Source organism: Megascapheus bottae, chromosome 6 (genome assembly GCF_031878675.1).
Source record: "Megascapheus bottae isolate mThoBot1 chromosome 6, mThoBot2.hap1, whole genome shotgun sequence".
Lineage (NCBI taxonomy): Eukaryota > Metazoa > Chordata > Mammalia > Rodentia > Geomyidae > Megascapheus > Megascapheus bottae.
The window spans coordinates 5004120-5026821 of NC_143514.1; the positions used below are offsets into that span (position 1 = coordinate 5004120).

At 45.5% G+C, this 22702-nt stretch overlaps 1 protein-coding gene across 1 annotated transcript; it reads left to right on the forward strand.

Moving 5' to 3' along the window:
* Positions 1-7061: 7061 nt before the first annotated feature.
* On the forward strand, positions 7062-12464 carry Txnip (thioredoxin interacting protein). The gene is made up of 8 exons (XM_090334134.1): positions 7062-7586; positions 8853-8925; positions 9031-9178; positions 9287-9389; positions 9728-9984; positions 10097-10253; positions 10361-10512; positions 10876-12464. The coding sequence occupies exons 1-8, from the start codon at positions 7337-7339 to the stop codon at positions 10909-10911; spliced, it is 1176 nt and encodes a 391-aa protein (XP_090190260.1). The 5' UTR covers positions 7062-7336; the 3' UTR covers positions 10912-12464.
* Positions 12465-22702: the final 10238 nt, after the last annotated feature.

Below are 22702 nucleotides of genomic sequence, written 5' to 3' on the forward strand. Positions count from 1 at the left end.
TTTATAAATATATTTATATAATAAAGAAATACATAATATATATGACAATGTATATAATGTATTGCATACTATATATTATAATATATATAATTGCATACAATACAAATAATTACTTCATGAGTAACTGGAAGAAGGGAAGACTGACAAGGAAGATTGCTATATTAAAATGCAGCAATAAGCCAGGTACTGGTGGCTCACACCTGTTATCCTAGCTACTCAGGAGACTGAGATCTGAAGGTCATGGTCGAAAGCCAGCCAGAAAAGTCCATTTAACTCTTACCTCCAATAAACTAGTCAGAAAAAACTGGAAGTGGTTCTGTGGCTCAAGTGGTAGAGCACCAGCCTTGAGCAAGAAGAAGCTCAGAGATAGCACCAAGATCCAAAGTTCAAGCTCCAGGACTGGCAAAAAAAGGACAAACCCACTTCTCTCTCTCTCTCTTTCTCTCTCTATATATAGTATATTATATATGATTAATAATTTGCATGTAAACATAATATTTATGTTATACACAAAGATATAATATAAACATGCATTTATAATCATGCATTTTTAATGTATTTTTTTTTTTTTTGCCAGTCCTGGGCTTGAGCTCAGGGCCTGAGCACTGTCCTTGGACTTTCTCAAGGCTAGAGCTCTACCACTTGAACCTCAGCACCACTTGTGGCTTTTTCCTATATGTGGAACCGAGGAATTGAACCCGGGTCTTCATGCATGCTAGGCCAACACTTTAACCACTAGGCCAAACTCCCGGCCCTTAATGTAATTTTTTTTCTGCCAATTCTGGGGCTTGAACTGAGGGCCTGGGCATTGTCCCTGAGTTTCTTTTGCTCAAGGCTGGCACCCTATCACTTGAGCCCAGCACTACTGGCTTTTACTGTATATGTGGTACTGAGGAAACAAACCCAGGGCTTCATTCATACTAGACAAGTACTCTACTGCTAAGCCACATTCCCAGCCCTAATGTAAATATTTTTAATTTAAAATGTTACAGTATACCACGCACGTATATATATATATATATACATATATATGCACATATACCTATGTACATGTATACAGAGAGAAAAAGCTGTGTGCTTGGGACTGACATCTGTAATCTTAGTCACAGATAGGAGGATTGTGATTCCAGGCCCGCACTGGCAGACAAATCTGTGAGCCTCTTACATCTAATTAGCCAGCAAGAAGCTGCCAGTACAGGGGTGGCTCCTGTGATAGACCACCAGCCTTGAGAGGAAAAGCTAAAAAACATGGTTCTGGCTATTAGTCAAGCCCCACTTCTGGCAAACGTCTAGGTTTAGAGGACAGCTCTGCTAGATACTAGCTGTGTGGTTTAGGGTAGGACAGGTCAATTAACCAAAGGGAAATAGTTTAAAAAGCATTCTCTTGTCATTCTCTGAGTCATATCCTATGTGATTAAGACTTTTTTTGTTGTTGCCAGTCCTGGTGAACTCGGTGCCTGGGCACTGTCCCTGAGCTTCTTTTGCTCAAGGCTAGCACTCTACCACTCTACCACTTAAGCCACAGCACCACTTCTGGCTTGTTCTGAGTATGTGGTACTGAGGAATCAAACCCAGCGCTTCATGAATGTCAGCCAAGCACTTTACTACTAAGCCACATTCCCAGTCCCTTACTAAGACTTTTATAAAGATGGAACAAGATAGCCCATGTCAAAGCACTGAGAGACAGGACTACACATGATAAAGAGAGTACAGAACATACTTTAAAGTGGGTCAGACTTGGGTATGAGATTTTGCTCTATTTACAACATGTGTGCTCTTAGGCAAATTATCTTACTCTTCTGAGCCTGAGTTAATTAACTATGAATCACAGTATTATTATAAGACTTACAAGAAATTACCTTGAATTCTTTCTGAAGCAAGATGGCAGATGACTTTCACAAATAAACTGGCATTGATATAATTATCAAAAGAATCTGGTGGGCTGGGAGCGTGGCCTAGAGGTAGAGTGCATGCACAAAGCCCTGGGTTCGATTGCTCAGTACTGCATAAACAGAAAAAGCCAGAAGTGATGTAGTGGCTCAAATGGTACAGTGCTAGCCTTGAGAAAGCTCAAGGACAGTGCCCGGGCCCTGAGTTCAAGCCCCACGACTGGAAAAAAGAAGAACCTGGTATTTCATAGGGCTCAAAAAAGAAAAAAAGACAAGAACACATTAAAAGTGACTGAACAACTCTTAATGTATGCTTTTTATTTTGACCATGGTGTTATACACAGAATTCAGTAGTCTCAAACTCACATTTCCATTCCACACTTACTTGTCTCTAAATTAATATTTCTTAGGGAAAAACAGGAATGGGAGAGAATAAAGGTAAAGAAAGATTTATGGAGTTGATGGAAGGGATTGAAAACAACAAAAGGGGAGGGGGGCCTGCAAATGTGGCTTAGTGGTAGAGTGCCTGCCTAGCGTGCATGAAGCCCTGGGTTCCATTCCTCAGTACCACATACACAGAAAATGCTGGAAGTGGCACCGAGGCTCAAGTGGTAGAGTGCTAGCCTTGAGCAAAAGAAACCCAGGGACAGGACCTAGGCCCGGAGTTCAAGCTCTAGGACTGGCAAAAAAAAAACCAACAACATTCTGAACTCTGAGTCCTAAATGGTTAACAGACCAGAAGTTAAAGAGAAGAGAAATGAAACCCAGGGTTGAGGTTCACATCTGTACCCGTAGCTACTGAGGAAAATGAGATCTGAGGAGGATGGTTCAAAACCAGCTCAGGCAGGAAAGTCTGGAGGACTTTTATCACCAAAAAACCAGAGTGAGGTTGTGGTTCAAGTTGGAGAACATCAGTCTTGAGTGAAAAAGCTAAAACAACAGCTCTCAGGCCCTGAGTTCAAGTCTCAGTAATGGGAGAGAGAGAGGGGTGGTGGATATGAGTCAGGTTTAGTGGCACACACCTGTAATACCACCACACAGGAGACCACGGCAGGAAGAGGTGAGTGTGGGCTCAATAGTGAGTTTTGAGTTCAACTTGGGCTACCCAGACCCTGTTTCAAAGAAAAAAAAAAAGCAGGAGGAGAAACAGGAGGAGAGAGAAAAGTAATCACTGCTCTGCCTTTGATTCTGGCAGCAGAGGCCGGGGCATTTCCCTCCCTGAAAATTTTACAGTGTCACCAAGCAGTAAAGCAAACAAATAACAATGACCACCTGGTTTCCTGTTAGCACATAGAAGGTGGAGAAAGAGCAGGTAAAAGATGATCTAACTCACAAAACTTCTGGCCTTAGCTCTACTTTGCTGTTTTTCTTGGGCTCCTTTGTTGTGTCACATTTGACAAATATTTGTACCCTGTTTTCAGGGTAGAAGTTTACGAGATTTGCTCCAAGAACTAAGAAAGAAGAAAGAGGGATAGAGGGAGGCAAGGGAGATATGTTTTTGCCAGAAGACTAGGTGAAAGGTTATAAACAACCTTATCCAGACTTCCATTTCAGAACATGCCTTGGATATAGGCCCAGAAGGCAGCTGCTGCCACAATTAAACAGTTTTTTTTTGCATTCAGGAGAAGCCAGGCATAATGCAGAGCTAAGCAGTGGTCTTCAATGAGCTCTAAAAAATGAGAACAAAAATCTACAGAAAGATGACTTGTGACAGGGTTATTACAAACTCAAAAATGCAAGCTCAGAGGCCTGGGAGTATAGCCTAGTGGTAGAGTGCTCACCTAGCACACACAAAGCCCTGGGTTCGATTCCTTCGTACCACATACTTGGAAAAAGCCACAAGTGGTGCTGTGGCTCAAGTGTCAGAGCACTAGCCTTGAGCAAAAAAGTGTCAAAGGGGTAGTCTAGGCGCTGAGTTCAGGCCCCAGGACTGGCAAAAAAAAAAAAAAAATTCAAGCAAAGGGATAGAGACTGAGGTTTTATGCCTGTGAATCCTAGCTACTCCGGAGGCTGAGATCTAAGGATCATTAGTTCGGGGGAGGGAAAGTCTATGAAATTCCCAGCTCCAATAAACCAGCAAAAAGCCAGAAATAGAGATGTGACTCAACTGGTAGAGCACCAACCCAGAAAATAAGAAGCTAAAAGATAGTACCCCAGGCTCTGAGTGGCATACACACACACACACACACACACACACACACACACACACACACACACACACACACACACACGGTACTTCATACATGTCTTCAAATAAGTAAATATTATCACCCTAAAAAACCCAACTCCTTTGTAGTTTTTTCCCCAGGGGAAGGGATTTCCCTTTTTCTAATAGATCCCAATACCAACCACATTTAATATAGCTACATATCACATTACTAAACAATATTGACTCACGATCTATTAGTGGTGTGTGTCTGTGTGTGTGTCTGTGTGTGTGTGTTGGTGATAAAAGTCCTCCAGACTTTCCTTCCAGGGGCTGGTTTTGAACCATCCTCCTCAGATCTGTTTCCTCAGTAGCTATGGTTACAGATGTGAACCTCAGCCCTGGGTTTCATTTCTCTTCTTTTTAACTTCTGGTCTGTTAACCATTTAGGACTCATAGTTCAGAATGTTGTTGTTTTTTACCAGTCCTTGAGCTTGAACTCTGGGCCTAGGTCCTGTCCCTGGGTTTCTTTTGCTCAAGGCTAGCACTCTACCACTTGAGCCTCGGTGCCACTTCCAGCATTTTCTGTGTATGTGGTACTAAGGAATGGAACCCAGGGCTTCATGTCTGCTAGGCAGGCACTCTACTGCTTAAACTCAAGGCCAGCTCACTCACTGTCTCTGAGCTTTTTATTTTTTGCTCAAGGCTAGCATTCTACCACTTGAGACACATCATTTTGCTGGTGAATTGGAGAGAAGAGATTCAGGGTCTTTCTTTCCCTGGCTGGCTTTGAACTGTGATCCTCAGATCTCAGTCTCCAAGATAGGATTACAGGCATAAGCTATCTGTGCCCAGCTGATACATGTATTTTTGATGTTGCCCTCTGTCCTACTTAAGTATTCTTGGAGCTAAGGGATTGTTTTTCACAGACTTGCTACTTGTGAGCCAGGAATAAACTGATCACCTCTAAATTAATTGCACTGGATAAGATTAGGTATGAAATACTTCCCTAAGCACATTTTTCTTTTACAAAAAAAAAAGAAGAAAGAAAGAAAGGAAGAAAACAACCCACAACTACACAAATACAGTTTATCAAACTAAAAATTTTCCCAGCTACCCCAATTTTGAACTTCTAAAATGAGAGTGATAATTTCACCTTTACTGTTCTTAATGTTTCAGTCACCATTGTTATCACTTGAAAATACCTCAGGCCTAATTGGTTAAACTTTAGAACATAGGGTGCTACCTCACACCCACAAACGCTAAAGATCAACATGTTCTCAAGGGCAGGTGTGGGGTGTGTATTTTCTAGGAGTTGTGATGTCTGATCTGTACTTGCTTAATATTGGAGCTGGGTTGTAACTAGCTAGCCTTAGGGTATATGACAAAGGAACCAGGCAGGATCTTTAATAGCTTTTTTTTTTCCCCCCTGAGATGGTAGGTCTTGAATCTATTCAAAGGCTCCATATTTACCTTGTGAAGCCTACGGACATTATCTTCCTCTTTCCAGCAGAAGGACTGAGGCAAATAATTACCTGGTATATCAGTACAAGACACGGCAAGGATCTAGAAATGAAAGAAAAAGAAAGAATCCTATATAGTCTTTTTTTGGACACTGGAATAACTTGTCCGGGATCAACATTTACTGTGTGCATGGGTTGTGTGCAGGATGTGTGTTCTAGGACTTGAACTGAGGCTGAAGGCCTGGGTGCTGTCCCTTCCCTTTTCTTTCTTGTGTCTGTCCTGGGGCTTGAACCAAGGCCCTCTGTGCTGTTGGTGAGCTTCTTTTGCTTAAGGTTAAAGCTTTACCACTTGAGCCACAGCTCCACTTCCATAATTTTTTTTCTTTTGAAGTATACTGGAGATAAGGTTCTCATAGACCTTTCTCCTGCCCTGGCTGGCTTCGAACCATGATCATCAGATCCCAGCCTCCTGAGTAGCTAGGGTGACAGCCAAGGAGTCATCTTGTAAAAAGCATCTTGCCATCCTCATCGCTGAAACCCCAGATCCTTCACATAGTCCAATGCAACGTGTTGGTGACTTGTGTTACATGTTCATTACGGCGGCTGTATAAGTGATTTCGTAAGAAGGGGGAAAGAAGCTGTGTTAGAATGACAAAAGGCTAATAATGTGCTTTTTTACCCCTTTTTCCTTCCTTTTTTTTTTTTTTGCCAGTCCTGGGCTTGAGCGCAGGGCCTGAGCACTGTCCTTGGCCTTTCTCAAGGCTAGAGCTCTACCACTTGAGCCTCAGCACCACTTCTGGCTTTTTTCTATGTATGTGGTACCAAGGAATCGAACCCGGGTCTTCATGCATGCTAGGCAAGCACTTTAACCACTAGGCCACACTCCCGGCCTCCCCCTTTTTTTTTTTTTGGTTATTATTATTGTTAGTAGTGGTATTTTCCTTCCCTGGAGGTGCTGGGAGGAAGGAGAGGGCAGGACAGGGGGAACAGACACACAGAACGCTCCCCAAGGCCGCAGACGGACGCGGGGAGGGCGGGTGGAGGACCGGGAGAGCGCAGTGCAAGGCGCCACCGCGGCCGGGCATCCGTGACTCCGGGGAAGGCAGGGGGGAGGCCCCAGACGACGGAGAGCCAGGGCCGAGGGCACACACGACAGAGGACACCCCACACCACGGCTCCCAGACGCGGAGGGCCGGGCGGGGCTCCAGGCGGAGGGGACCCTGTTTTCCGCGCGCCGCGCCCCGCCGCTCGCTGCGCCCCGCCCTCTCGCTCTGCTCCCGCCCCGCCTCCGCTCGCCCTCCTCCCGGCGTGCTGGGAAACCCGTGCACAACAACCATGTTCCCCGCCAGGCGCACACGGTGTTCACGCGCCCCGGCCGCGCCGCTGATTGGCCCGGCTCCTGGTAAACAGGGACCGGGCAGCCAATGGGAGCGCTGTGCACGAGGGGAGCACGCGCTGCGGGCCCCGGGTTCGCGTGGACCGGCCGTCCGGGCTGCTATAAAAGGGCAGTTTCCGGCTCGCGGCCGCAGCCTTCATTTCTTCTTCGCCGTGATCCCTCAGCCCGCAGCCCCCCGAACTCCTCCAGGACCTGGGGGGCGGAAAGAAGGAAAAGGCGTTGTACTTTGGGCTTCTTTTTTTTTTTTTTTTCCCTTTTTGGAAGCCGTAGGCGCGAGCCCAGCCGCCCCCCTACATCCCGGGTCGTTGGCCCCGGGCCGCTCCGCTCCCAGGGCGGACTTCCTGACCGTCGTCCGGGAAGCCCCTGCGCTCGCCTCCCTGGAAGGGATCTTGTGTCTGTCCCCTGCCTTCCCCGGTTCTCCTGGAGCCCACCCAGCCCGAACATGGTGGTGTTCAAGAAGATCAAGTCCTTCGAGGTGGTCTTCAACGACCCCGAGAAGGTGTACGGCAGCGGGGAGAAGGTGGCCGGCCGGGTGGTGGTGGAGGTGTGCGAGGTGACGCGGGTGAAGGCCGTCCGCATCCTGGCCTGCGGCGTGGCCAAGGTCCTGTGGATCCAGGGCTCGCAGCAGTGCAAGCAGTCCCTGGACTACCTGCGCTTCGAGGACACGCTGCTCCCCGAGGACCGGCCCGCAGGTGGGTGCCGGGCTGCGGGGCGGGCCGCGGGGCGGGCCGGGTCCACCGGGCGCCGCCGCCGGGGGCCTTGTTTCCGTCCTTTGGTGGGATGCTGCCCGGGCTTGAGCTCCGGACCTGGGCTCTGTCCTTGGGCTTTCTCAAAGCTAGCACTCTACTACCACTTGTGGCTTCCCCCCCCCCCCCCATGTAATTGGTACTGAGAAATCGAACGCAGGGCTTCGTGAATGCTAGACAAGCACCACCAGGCCACGGTTCTTACAGGTTGTCAGACAGATCCCAAGAGGCTGGCTTTACCTATTGAAAGTTTTATTTTCTACCCCTTTGGTGGGTGGTAATGGGTCTTGAACTCGGACTTTTCCTGCCCAAGCTGGCTTGGAACCGTGAGCCTCAGATCTCAGTCTACACAGTAGTAGCTAGGATTACAAGAAAAGATTTCACTATGAATAGGATCCTCCTATAACCCTAGATACTCTTGAGGCTGAGCTCTGAGGATCATGGTTCAAAGCCAGCCCTGGAAGAAAAGTCCCTACGAGACTCTTTATCTCCAATTACCTGCTCAAAAACTGAAAGTGGTGCTTTGATACAAGTGTGCCTTGAGCACAAAGAGGCTCAGGAACAGTGACCAGACCCTGGGATGGAGTCCTGCAACTGACCCCCCCAAAAAAAAATTCTATATGACTATCTTGCTTTAAATATTAGCATTTAACTGGGAGGGAGTGAGGGAAGGGATAAACTTGTCCAAAAAGAAATATACTCTTTATCTGACTTATGTAACGGTAACCGCTCTGTAAATCACCTTTATAAAAACAATTTTAAACATTATAAAAGAAAAAAGGAAAGAGCACTGAGCACTGGTGGCTCATTCCTGTTATCCTTGATACTCAGGAGGGTGAGATCTGAGGGTTGTGCTTCAGACTTTTATCTCCAATAGACTACTCAGAAAAAGCCAGAGGTGGCGCTGTGGCTCAAATGGTAGAGAGCTAGCCTTGAGCAAAAGAAGTGTAGGGACAGCACCCAGGTCCCGAGTTCAAGATCTAGAACCAGCAAAAAAATAAAATAATATATATATATATTAGTATTATTGGTTCTTATGGTAACTCTCCAAGTCAGCCATTCAATATTACAGGGCTTTCAACTGTCTGACTGTCCCTCCCCTCCCCCCCGCAAAAAAAAGTACCAGAATGTTTTTCACTGGCACACATAAGCACTCATCCTTATACAGATGCACCAAGAAATCTAAGCTCACTTGCCTTTTTCTCCCTTCAGGTGAGAATGAGATGGTGATCATGAGACCGGGAAATAGATATGAATACAAGTTCGGCTTTGAGCTTCCTGAAGGGTAGGTACCAGCAGAGCACATATGTCTTTGGACTCTTCTAGTGCTCAGTCTTCTTCCTTAACAACAGTCCATAGAGACTAAATTTCATTTTATTTTTCTGATCAGGCCTCTAGGAACATCTTTCAAAGGGAAATATGGTTGTGTAGACTACTGGGTGAAAGCTTTCCTTGATCGCCCCAGCCAGCCCACTCAAGAGACAAAGAAAAACTTTGAAGTGATGGATCTGGTGGATGTCAACACTCCTGATTTAATGGTGAGGTTTCTCTTCAGATCTTAGTCTCCTTAGCCTCAGAATGTCTAAATTAGATATGTTGGTCATTGGACTGGAACATCTCAAACATTTTTTTTCCCCTTTTCACAGGCACCGGTTTCTGCTAAGAAGGAGAAAAAAGTTTCCTGCATGTTCATTCCTGATGGACGGATTTCTGTCTCTGCTCGAATTGACAGAAAAGGATTCTGTGAAGGTACAGCTTTGGTGCTTAAAATTCTAGATAGGAAACAACCACATGTAGACAAAGGGCTCCCAGCTATTCAGGAAGCTGAGATGTGAGGATCGAGGTTTGAAGCCACCCTGTGTAGAAAAGTCCACGAGCCTCTTATCTCCAATTAACCAGCAAAAACCAGAAGGAACTCAATTAGTAGAGCACTAAGCATGAAGCTCCAGTAGTAGTACATACAATAACTAGATCTTTCTGGGTAGATAGAACAGAAGTGCAGGTTTGAGAAGTAAGGGCTTGGGATACAGGTAGCAGTAAGGGTGTAGGCTCTATTTGTTTATGTGTTTTCATCTTTCTTGTTGTAGGTGATGACATTTCCATCCATGCTGACTTTGAGAATACATGCTCTCGAATTGTGGTCCCCAAAGCGGCCATTGTGGCCCGCCACACTTACCTGGCCAACGGCCAGACCAAGGTGCTGACTCAGAAGTTGTCATCAGTCAGAGGCAATCATATTATCTCAGGGACTTGTGCGTCTTGGCGTGGCAAGAGCCTCCGGGTGCAAAAAATCAGGCCATCCATCCTTGGCTGCAACATCCTGCGAGTGGAATACTCCTTGCTGGTGAGTCAGCGGGGTTGATGCCAGGGGAGAAGTGACTAGAAACTTTTACCTATTAGAATAGTGGTGCACTACCCAGAACTCTCCCCTAACCAGCTGCCATCTTGCTTTCTAGATCTATGTCAGTGTCCCTGGCTCCAAGAAAGTTATCCTCGACCTGCCGTTGGTAATTGGCAGCAGATCAGGCCTAAGCAGCCGGACAACCAGCATGGCCAGCCGAACCAGCTCGGAAATGAGTTGGATAGACCTGAACATCCCTGGTACCCCAGAAGGTGAGACAGACCTCACGTCCTTCTTCAATGGCCTAGCCGGGCTCATGAGAATGTGACAGTCCAGCATTTCTTGGCTGGGTGTCTTACTCCAGAGTTTCTCTTTGCAGCTCCTCCTTGCTATATGGATATCATTCCTGAAGATCACCGATTGGAAAGCCCCACCACACCTCTGCTGGATGACGGGGAGGGCTCTCAGGATAGCCCCATCTTCATGTATGCTCCTGAGTTCCAGTTCATGCCACCGCCCACATACACTGAGGTAGGAATGGTCATTGTTTTGAGTCTACTGGTAGCATTTGCCCTAAACCTTTCTATAGGAAGGCTAGACTTGGAGGGATTGCTAAATGAGTTCTAGTTCTAGTGTGTGTGTGTGTTCGTGTGTTCGTGTGTTCATGTGTGTGTGTTCGTGTGTGTTCGTGTTCCAGTCCTGGGGCTTGAAATCAAGGTCTGGGTGCTGTCCTTGAGGTTTTTTGCTTGGAGTCTCACAGCCTCTCCTACTCTGGCTGGCTTGGAACTGTGATCCTCAGATCTCAGCCTCCTGAGTAGCTAGGATTAGAGGCGTGGGCCACCAGCACCCAGTACTGTTCCAGTTCTTACAATCCATGATTTTTCTTCCTCCCAGGTGGATCCTTGCATCCTCAACAACAATGTTCAGTGAGCAGTCAGAGGAAAAGAAGCAGCTGTCCCCGCTTGTTTCTTTCTGCCACTCTTCTTGGTCTCTCAACCTGTGTGGAGACTCTGCAGTCTCTCCAGTGGGGTGTGGGTTACCCCAGCCTCAGCCTCCCCAGCGCAGGCAGTGATGAGCAGACCATGCCCAGACCTCAAGCCAGCACCATTGTTGTGATATAGGAGTGTTTGCTGGATGGGTTTAAAGACACACTGGGCCTGTGTCATTTTCTCAGATCTCCTAGGATATTGAGGCACTTTCTTTAGTGGTTAGGATTGAAATGACCTCCTGGCATGTCTTTCCAAGGTTGGTTTTTTAAAAATTTTTTTAAAGAGAATTATAGATTTGTTAAAACATCAAACCATGAACTTTATGTGCCATCATGTGAGACAGAGCCAATGTAACAAACTAGGAAACGGGGAAGCATGGCCCTGGCCAAAAAATTGAGGAAATGAGAATTAAAAAAAAAAAAAATCAGTGTTCCCCTTTGTACACTTACAGAAAAAAAGAGAAACACTCCAAGGCTGAGCTGCTATGACTTTGGAAGACAGTTCTCCTGTGTTTATAAGGAAGCTGCTCTAAGGCATACTTGTTTGGAGAATGTACTTTAACCAGGTCTAAAGCAGTAGTCACTGCCCTACCAAATGTCTCAGCCATGTTTAAAGCCTATTGCACTGTGTTCTCCTAGCAAAAATGTGCTTTTATGGGAGAATCTGTTTTTGTTTTCATGTGACTCCTTAGAACGGATTCTGAGGCAATTATCTTAGCACTTTAATTCCTGGTCAGGTTTTTTTTTGTTACTGTTTCCTCCCCACTGCAAATGTAAGCTGTGTTGAAACAAGTGTAAGCACAATAATGACAATTCAGAGCCAGATGTGGTGGCCCAGGTCTGTCATCCTAGCTAGCTTCTCTGGATGCTGAGGAGCGTGGTGCAAGGCCAGTCCGTGCAGAAAATATTGTATAAGTCGTATCTCTGATTAACCACCAAAAAGCTTGAAGGTGAGCTGTGACTCTGGTGATAGCCTTGAGTGAAAAAGCTAAGGGATAAAGTCAAGCCCCACTATTGGCACACATACATGAAAAACCTTACTGCCTTTGAGACTTTGTTCCAGTGTACTGATTTATATGATTCTGATACTCTAAAACCATGTCAGTGTGACTGCTGTCAGCCTTGCCCACTGTGACTTCTCTAGACTCCAAGGAAACCTCTAGATCCACACACCCAGTGGGGTGGAACTAGAGGCCTCATCAGTGTTAGGGGAGCAGCTGGCCTCCCACTGCAGCCTCCAGACCTGATCTGTTGTCAGTGGCCCTCAGCCTTGGCACTTTGTTCTGTCCTGTATCTGAGCACTGAGCTCCACCCTTTTCTGATAATTACTACAGCCCCAAAGTTTGTGGGCTAAAAGGTTCTATTTCTTGTTTTTGTATTTTTAATTGTATATCTTTTGTATGATTAAAAAAGCATATATTTTGTACTTAACCAGATATATTTTCACCCCAAGTGGGGGTATCCTTTGTTTAAAAAAATAAAGTTTTTTTAAAAATTGATAACTGTCTTCCTTGTTTGTGAACTAGTGTTGAAAAAATTATTAGAAACTTGTAACTGGGGGTCCGGGAATTTGGCCTAGTGGTAGAGTGCTTGCCTAGCATGCAGGAAGGCCTGGGTTCGATTCCTCCGTACCATATACATAGAAAAAAAGCCAGAAGTGGTGCTGAGGCTCAAGTGGTGGAACTCTAGCCTTGAGAAAGTCCAAGGACAGTGCTCAGGCCCTGAGCTCAAGCCCAGGATTGGCAGAAAACAAACTTTGTAGCTAGGTTACAGTTGGCTCAAGCTGAACACAGGTTATTTGTGCTTGTATCAGCCTTACAGGAGGCTAAGATCTGAGGGCTGAAGTTTAGACCCCTTCCGGGCAGAAAAACCCATGAGACACCTACCTCCATTTAACCAGGGAAAAACAGGAAATTGAAGTGTGGCTTAAGTGACAAGAGCATTATTTATCTATGAGCTAAAAAGCTAAGGGACAGAGCCTAGGCCCCAAGTTCAAGCTCCAGAACCAGCACATGTAACACGAAGTCCATTCCTTCACAATTCTGGAAAATGGAAACTTGGAGGGGGGAAAATATGGGACTCTCCTTATCAGCCTCACAAATGGAGTACAGTGTGTTCAGGAAGAGAAGAGGGAATTTAAACTAGTCTGGTTTGGTATATTTAAAGCTGTGCGGTGGGGCCTGGGCTGGGAGCATGTGGTCTAAGCTGGTTTGTATCTAGATTGATCATGCCAAATCCCCTCATTTTTAGACTTAGTTCTTGAGTAGAGAGAGGAACAGGTTTGTAAGGGAATTTAAAAGGGAAGCTTTTAGTTTCTCCTTTAAAAATAATAGTTTGTGGGGCTGGGAGTTTGGCCTAGTAGTAGAGTGCTTGCCTGGCATGCACGAAGACCTGGGTTCCATTCCTCGGTACCACATACATAGAAAAAAGCCAGAAGTGGTGCTGTGGCTCAAGTGGTAGAGCTCTAGCCTTGAGAAAGCCCAAGGACAGTGCTCGGACCCTGAGCTCAAGCCCAGGACTGGCAAGAAATAAATAATTAAAGAATAATTTGAAATATGATGTAAAAATCAATGTTAATAAATCTTTAATAAAAAATAAAATAAAAATAATAGCTTGTAATTCCATGCTAGGAATTCTTCCTAGCATGAACAAGCTCACAAGAATCACCATTTGAAGCCCAGGGGATTGGGAGGAAGGTGAAAGCTCCTGCCTGGAATTCTAGCTACCCAGAAGGCTGAGATCTGACGATCATGGTTTGAAACTAGCCTGGGTGAGACTTTTTTTTTTTTGCCAGTCCCGGGGCTTGAACTCAGCGCCTGGACACTGTCCTTGGGCTTTCTCAAGGCTAGTGCTCTACCACTTGAGCCATAACACCACTTCTGACTTTTTCTGTATATGTGGTACTGAGGAATCCAGGGCTCCATACATGGTAGGCAGGCACTCGACCCGTAGGTCGTGCTTCCAGCTTCTGGGTGACATTCTTATCTCCAATTAACAAGCAAAGCATTGGAAGTGGAGCTGTGGGTCAAGGGGTAGAACACCATTCTTGGGAAAAAAGGCTAAGCGAGAGCACAAGGCTCTGAGTTCAAGTTTAGTACTGACACACAAAAAGAAAAACATCACTATTCAAGACTTAAGAACTTTAAAGAGTTAGGAGTATTTTTTAAGTCTTTGTTCCCAGCACAACAAACTCTGTAAACATTTGCTAAATATTTAACTCCCCTGTCAACCCATAGGATTCACTTGGAGTAGCTTTTTTTTTTTTTTACAATTAATGACTGAAACCCCAATTTTACCACTAATTGAAATGCTATTTATTCTTGAAGGAGTCACAGGTGAGAAATTGAGATGGCAGAAGACAATGTAGTTTTCGTTTTCCTTTTTTCATTTCTGGTTTACTTAAAACTTTTCAGATACACCTAGTTCTAGCCCTTAACTAGGGGCTGACTTTTCTGTTAATCTCTATGTACACAGTCCAAATAGTCTCCTTAAGTTCTGTATAAGATCAGCCTAGGAGCTGGGAGTGTGGCCTAATGGTAGAGTGCCTAGAATGCACAAAGCCCTGGGGTTCGATTCCTCGCTACCACATACACAGAAAAAAAAAATGGAGGTGGTATTGTGGTACAAGGGGTAGAGCACTAGCCTTGAGAAAGCCCAAGGACAGGCCCTGAGTTCAAGCCCCAGGACTAGCAAAAAATAATAAGATCAGCCTGGCTAGGCACGATGGCTCACACCTGTAATCCCAGCTGCTCAGGAGACTGAGATCTGATGATCACATTTCCAAGCCAGCCTTGCCAGAGCTTATGAGACATTTTTTTTTCCAGTCCTGGGGTTTGAACTCAAGGCCTACGCACTGTCTTCAGGGTTTCCTCAAAGCTAGAGCTCTACCACTTGAGCCACAGCACCATTTCTGGCTTTTTCTATGTATGTGGTACTGAGGAGTCGAACCCCGGGGCTTCATGTATGCTAGGCAAACACTCTACTACTAGGCCAAACTCCTGGTCCAAGCCCATGAGACTCTTATCTCCAATTAATCACAGAAAAATTTGGAAGTGGTGCTGTGGCCCAAGTGATAGAGTGCGAGCCTTGAGCAAAAGACTTACAGTGCTTAGGTGCTGAGTACAAGCTTCAGAAATGGCACACACACACACACACACTCAAATTGGACATAATGTCATACTAAAAAAAGATATTTGTCCATTTCAATGTTTTTTTGGTTTGCTTATTCTTTCCTCACCTGTTGCCATGGAGACTTCACTGAATTATCTCCCTCACCACTTTATCACCTGTTCAAGGACTTAGGGACTCCTCTAAACTTCTGACCAGTAAAACTAGGTCAAAGTTGATGGAAAAGTTCTGCAGCTTAGTTCAAGAATGGTGGGAGAAGGACTGGGGCTGCAGGGCAGAGGGGTGGGGAGGTGTGCAGGGCCTCAGTCTGCTCTCTTGTACACACAATCTGGCTACTTGGCTAAGAAGTGGCTGACAGGAGAAGATATTTGAAGGCCTCTTAGAAATTTGATCCTGGAAGGGCCAGGGCTAGAACATCCTTTTTTTTTTTTTTGCCAGTCCTGGGCTTGAGCTCAGGGCCTGAGCACTGTCCTTGGACTTTCTCAAGGCTAGAGCTCTACCCCTTGACCCACAGCATCACTTCCTGCTTTTTCTATGTATGTGGTATTGGGACCAGAACCCAGGTCTTTGTGCATGCTAGGCAAGCACTATGCCACTAGACCAAACTCCTGGCCCCAGTGCCAGAACATTCTAATCTTCCCTTGATACTCCAATTCCTGTCGTTTAGCACTATCCAGATGAACTTTCTACCAAACCAGGCACTGTTGGCTCATATCTATAATCCTAGCTACTCAGGAGGATGAGATCTAAGAATTGAGGTTCAAAACCACGCCTGGAAGACAAATCCTAGAGACTGTTATTCAGCAAAAAAGCCAATAGAACTGTGTAAATTGGATTTTTAGACCCTAGGCCTAATGTCCGGGAGTTCCAAGTTAGATCTGGTCGCTCACACATATGTTAAATAATGAGTCACGTTGTTCCAGTGCCTGTGGCTCACACCTGTAATCCCTGCTTCTCAGGACGCTGGGATTTAGGATTGCAGTTTGAAGCCAATCCAGGCAGGAAAGTCCATAAGACTTATCTCCAATTAATCACCAAAAAGCCAGAAGTGGAGCTGTAGCTCAATGGGTAGATAGTAAAAAAGCTTGAGTAAAAAAGCTCAAAGACAGGGGCCGAGAGTTTGGCCTAGTGGTAGAGTGCTTGCCTAGCATGCATGAAGACCTGGGTTTGATTCCTCGGTACCACATACATAGAAAAAAGCCAGAAATGGTGCTGAGGCTCAAATGGTAGAGCTCTAGCCTTGAGAAAGTCCAAGGACAGTGCTCAGGCCCTGAGCTCAAGCCCAGGACTGGCAAAAGAAAAAAAAAAAAAAGCTCAAAGACAATGCCCAGGCCCCAAATTCACACCCCAAGATTTGAGTTCAAGCCCCAGGATTGTCACAAAAAAATAATTAATTAATAATAAGGTGAGTGATGAAGGGCAGAGAAAGATTTTCTCCAGGGCAGCTGTGGGAAGATGGCACTCAGAGCATTTCAGTCTTTCCTTCTAGGAACCATGGCAGAGAACAGCTCAGATCACAGGCACAGACATGGAGTTGGGGGCTTCAGACAGTTCACAGGGCCTGGAAAAGCATCTTTTAAGTTGCTTCTTACAGTATGGCTCATGTAGTAAATAAAGCACCAGCTTTGAGAGAAAAAAGCAAAGCAAGAATAAAAGGCCTTGCGTTCAAGCTCCAGTACCAGAGCTTGCACACACACACACACACACACACACACACACACACACACACACACACAAGTGGACAGACAAAGAAATAAAATGAACTTTCTACGATGGCAGGCCAGTTCTACATCTGTGCTGTCCAATATAGTAAATAACCTTTACCCACAGGTGGCTATTGAACTTTGAAAAGTAGTTACTCTGACTAAAGAACTGAATATTTAATTGTGCTTAATATTTAAGAACTGAATATTTAATTGTGTTTTCTGTGACTAAGAATTCTGTTGTGAGCACACAGCATAATCTGAGGAAGGAAGTAGCTAAGAGCTGCTTCCTTAGAGGAAGCCCATCCCTCCCTCAAAACACAGCAGGCTCCACTCCACTTCCTTTTTGCCTTCTCTACACAATTTTGTCCTTACCAGGCATTTTTGACATACAGACGCCTGCAAGTATACTTCCCTGAGTACCAGCCCACATGTATCTCTCACCCACCCAGCTCTTCTTTTCCCATGCAATTCTCAAATAGCTTTTAATTTTTAAAGAGTTGTAACCTACATGTCAGCCATGAGAAGAGAGATAAGTCTGAGTATTATTTATTCATTAGGTCCAGCTTAGTATGCAAAGATCTGAGAAAAGTCAGAAAACTGAAGAAACGTCTAAAGAAAATGTATAGCCAGGCAAAGATGGTGTATATCTATAAAAACCTGTTATACAGTGAAATGGAGGGGGGGAGAAAGGAGGGAGAGGAGAAAGGAAGAAAAGGAAGAGAAGGAAGGAGAAAAGAGAAGGAAAGAAAATTTGTAAGAAACAGTTACTGGAAAAATCAGGGTCCATGTTAGGGGTTTAGCTCAGTGGAAGAGTGCTTGCTAGCTAGAGGCCATGGCTCACACCTGTAATAATAGCTACTCAGGGGACTGAGACTGAGGATTATGATTTGAAGCCAGCCTGGGCAGATAAGAGTCCGTGAGACTCTTATCTCCAATAAACTACTTTAAAAAAAAAAAAAGGTAGCTGAGGCACTGTGGCTCAAGTGGAAAGAATGTGAATTTTGAGCACAAGAAGCTCAGGCCCAGTGCTCAAGCCCAAAGTTTAAACCCTAGGACAAACAAAAAGAACACTTGTCTAGCGAGTACAAGGCCCTGAATTTACTCCTCAGCATCAGAAAAGGAGGGAAGGAAGCAAGAAAGGAAGGAAGGAAGGAAGGAAGGAAGGAAGGAAGGAAGGAAGGAAGGAAGGAAGGAAGGAAGGAAGGGAAAGGAAAGGAAAGGAAAGGAGGGAGGGAAAGGAAGGAAGGAAAGAAGGAAGGAAGGAAGAAAGAAAGAAAAATAAGAAAGAAGAAAGAAAGAAAGAAAGAAAGAAAGAAAGAAAGAAAGAAAGAAAGAAAGAAGGAAAGGGTCCTTGGCTACATTGGACACCTCTAAACAGATAGGATCTAGTTTGAGTTCAGACAGGCACTGAGAGGAAAGAGTATGGGACAGCATATGGTCAGCAAAGACAATCATACAGGAAGGCCTTTGCCTCGTGTGTGTGTGTGTGTGTGTGTGTGTGTGTGTGTGTGTGTGTGTACACGTATGTACTGTGGCTTGAAATAAGGGCTTCCCAGTCTTCCTTTTGTTTTCCACTCAAGGTTGCTGCTTTACAACATATGAACCACACCTGTACTTCTGAGTTTTTGCAGGTTAGTTCTGGGCCGTATTTGAACTTCCATCTTCAGGACTTAGCCTCCTGAATAGCTAGAATTACAGGCATGAGCCACTGACAGAGATTGAAGTGGACTTCTTCTTTTTTTTTTTTTTTTGGTCACTAATGGGCTTGACCTCTGGGCCTGAGTTGTCCCTGAGCTCTTCAGCTCTAGGCTACCACCACGCCACCCCTGGATCCACAGTGCTACTTTCCATTTTCTAGTGATTAACTGGACATAAGCATGTTATGGACTGTAGTGCCCGGGTTGGCTTTGAACCATGATCCTCAAATCTCAGCCTCCTGAGTAGCTAAGATTACAGGCGTGAGCGACGGTGCCCGGCTTTGAAGTGGACTTTGATGTGGCACAGAGGTCTGTAGCAATGAGCCTGTGAATGAGGCCCTGTTTAACGTAGTTGGACTCGTCCTCTGTATCCCGACCTTCCCCATGGCTTAACCCTTCCATACTGTTTGCTGGGCCTGTGATATAAGGAGAAAGAATAAACAGACTCAAAAGGCTGGGTGTTTTCTACCAGTTGATTGGCCTGGTCATCTCCAGGCAACAGCAAGATGGCAGAAGGAGGAAGACAGGGAGAATAGAAGGACAAGGTGGTGACTTCTACCAGTCCCAAGCCCTGGGTGCCCAGCAAAGGCTGTTCTCAGTCCTTTCGGGATGACAGAGCTGCAGATTAGGCCTTCCCAGGTCAATCAGAGTATTCTTAGACAATGTCTGGGTAGATACTCAGCATGAATATTTTTAACCTCTTGGACAGATAGACAGAGGAAGGATTTCAGTTTCTGGGAAGGAAGGGAGAGGTCAGGGACATAACTACTGTGTTCTTTTTACAAGTTAATTCTATGTTGAGTCCTTGTCAAATTCCTATACCTCATCCATCCATCCAGACTCATAGGTCCTCCTTTTTCTCCCAATCTGTTTCTCTCTATTCCTGATTTTGTATGTCTATGTCACTCTCCAGCTATAAAAACTTTCCTTCCTTCCTTCCTTCCTTCCTTCCTTCCTTCCTTCCTTCCTTCCTTCCTTTCTTTCTTTCTCCCTTTCCTCTCCCTCCCCTTCTTGTCGGTTGTGGGGATTGAACTTAGGGACTGGGAGCTGTCCCCAAGCCTCTTTGTGCTCAAAGCTAGTGCTCTACCACTTGAGCCAGAGCCACTTCTGGTTTGTTTCACCAGTGCCTGGGGCTTGAAATCAGGGCCTGGGCACTATTCCTGAGCTTCTTTTGCTCAAAGCTAGCACTTTACCACTTGAGCAACAGTGCCACTTCTAGCTTTTTCTGCTAGTATGATACTAAAGAATCAAACCCAGGGCTTCATGCATGTTAGACGAGTACTCTACCACTAAGCCACACTCAGCCCACTTCTGGTTTTTGAATGGTTAGAGACAAGAATCTCACCAGGACTTTTCTGTTTAGGCTGACTTCAAGCCAAGATCCTCAGTAGGAGGATCACAGGTGTGAGCCCCTTCTTTCCTTTCTTCCTTCCTTTTTTTCTTTCTTCCTATCATCTATCTATTTGTTGATAGTGTTGGGGCTTGAATTCAAGGCCTCAAGTTCTCACTTTTTTTCTTCTTTTTTTTTTTGCCAGTCCTGGGCTTGAGCTCAGGGCCTGAGCACTGTCCTTGGACTTTCTCAAGGCTAGAGCTCTACCACTTGAGCCTCAGCACCACTTCCGGCTTTTTTCTATGTATGTGGTACCGAGGAATCGAACCAGGGTCTTCGTGCATGCTACGCAAAGCACTCCACCACTAGGCCAAACTCCCGGCCCTCACTTTTTTTCTTATCAAGGTTCACTGAATCACTTGAACTCAATCTATGCTTCTGGCTTTTTGCTGGTTAATTGGAACTTTTCTGCCTAGGCTTTGATTTGTAGTTCTTACTCAGATTCCAGCCTCCACCGTAGTTAGAATTATAGGCATGAGCCACTAGTATCTGGCTACAATTTCAGAACTCTAATATTATCATTACTATTGTTGCTGGATAATTGGACAGAAAAGTCTTACAGACTTTTCTGTCCGAGCTGGCTTTCAACCAAAATCCTATGATCTCAACCTCCTTAGCAACTCAGATTACAGGCATGAGCCACCTGTGCCCTGGCTAGCTTGTAGTTTTTGCCACATTGCTCCATGAATAGTGAAATTTAGACAGCCCAGTGTTAAGGCAAAGACAGGGAAGGAAAGATGTGGAGAGAAAGCAGAAGGTCAACCATAGAGAAAACAAAATGAATGTGACAAGCCCTCTTGCTAGTCCTAAAACACTCTTTGTGGTTAGTGGCTGCCCACACCCTCCCATAGAAGTCTGTAGCCATCCCTGACATCTCTGGACAGGTGGTAACTCAGTGGCTCAGGAAGGAAACAAAGAGCAAGGCCAAAACAAGGAGCTAGGCCAAGTAAGCCAGAAGTGAGGAGCCAAGAGGAGCCGAGAATGGTCAGGCTGGCGAGATGGTCTGGTGCCAGGGAAAGGAAATGGAATACTTAAAAAAGGGCTGCCTAGCGTTTGCCCTTTGTCCTACAGAGTCCATCTTTGCTTTCACCCTGACTGAGAGAAGTGACATCGCTGAGTGTCAGTGGCTCACACCTGTGACCCCAGCTACTGAAGAAACTGAGATCTGAGGATCACAGTTCAAAGCCAGCATAGGCAAGGAAGCTTGTGACACTCTTATCTTCAATTAACCAGCAAAAAAATCCAGAAGTGGAGGTGTGGCTGTAGTAGTAGAGCACCAGTCTTGAGCAGAAAAAGCTAAGAGGCAGTACTTAGGCCCTGAGTTCAAGCCCCAGGACTGACATGCACAAAAATGCATTAACTTGGAGTGTTAAGAGCACCATTTTAGATTTAGGTTTTTTTTTTTCTTTCTTGTGTCTGTCATGGGACTTGAACTCAGGGCCTGCGTCTCTGAGCTCTTCAGCTCAAGGCTAGCACTCTACCCCTTTGAGTCATAGAACCACTTCTGATTTTCTGGTGGTTAATTAGAGATAAGAGTCTCACAGCCTTTTGTGCCTGGACTGGCTTTGAACTGTGGTCCTCAGATCTCAGCCTCCTGAGTAGCTAGGAGTACAGGTGTGAGGTACCAGCGCCTAGCTGGTTTGTACTTTTTTTTTTTTTTTTTTTGCCAGTCCTGGGCTTGAGCTCAGGGCCTGAGCACTGTCCTTGGACTTTCTCAAGGCTAGAGCTCTACCACTTGAGCCTCAGCACCACTTCCGGCTTTTTTCTATGTATGTGGTACGGAGGAATCGAACCCGGATCTTCATGCATGCTAGGCAAGCACTTTAACCACTAGGCCAAACTCCTGGCCAGTTTTTTTTTTTTTTTTAACAAAAACTAACGTAGACCCTCAGCCTTTTCCCCAAATTAGATGAGGTAGCCTGTGCTAGCCTACCTCTAGTCCTGTAACTGTGAGCACCTCTAGCCTCCAGCCACATCAGCAGAATGCTGTCTCCCCAAGTCTGATCACAATTGTTGACCCCCTCTCCTCTTTGGCTTTGTGTTATCTGTGATGTCCAGAGACAGCTGTAGAATCGCTCCCCCCTGCACCCCCACCCCTAATGGCTTTAGCAGGTGACCTCATGAAATTGTTTAGGAAAATTCTCCATGAAAATTGCCTATGAAATTGCTTATGATAAGGCTAACTGCAAATTTAGCTTCTGAGAATCAGCTTGCTTGCAAAATTGCCTTGCCACCTGCGTGTGTTTTTTGCCTTTATAACCCTTGCTAGAAGTCAGGCCTACCCTTTGTTCTGATTAATTGGGAGTTCATAACAGGACAGTTGCCAGCCAGCCAGTCAGCCAACCAACTCCTTTGTCATCTTTAACTGTGTCTCCACGGACTACTTCACTCTTGGGATATCTCAGGAGGAGTGTATTTCTCTCCAAAATGGCAATATTTCTGGCCACTGTAGAGCTCAGAAGCCAAGGAAGATTGGTATAGGAGCTTCTTTCCCTGACTAAATGGATCTCCACCTATTCTCTCCATGAAAAGAAAAACCTCAAGCCAGTTTTGAGGACTCACGCCTGTAATCCTGGCTAATCAGGAGGCTGAGATCTGAGGGCTGCAATTCGAAGTCAGCCCAAGAAGGGAATAGACTCTTAGTTCCCATTAACTCACCAGAAAACCAGAAGTGGTGCTGTGGCTCAAAGTGATCCAGTGCCTTAAGCAAAAGAGCTCAGGGACAATGCCCAGGCCGAATTCAAGCCCTACAACCTACCAGAAGGAGGAGGAGGAGGAGCTCAAATCTATGTCCCCAATTTAGGTGGGTCTG

Bases quoted from the DNA above. Each gene is read 5' to 3' on its own strand.
- Txnip (XM_090334134.1), top strand. From the start codon at position 7,337: ATGGTGGTGTTCAAGAAGATCAAGTCCTTCGAGGTGGTCTTCAACGAC. The intron at 9,179-9,286 runs GTGAGGTTTCTC...CCCTTTTCACAG, and splicing joins TCAACACTCCTGATTTAATG to GCACCGGTTTCTGCTAAGAA. The intron at 10,513-10,875 runs GTAGGAATGGTC...TCTTCCTCCCAG, and splicing joins CACCGCCCACATACACTGAG to GTGGATCCTTGCATCCTCAA.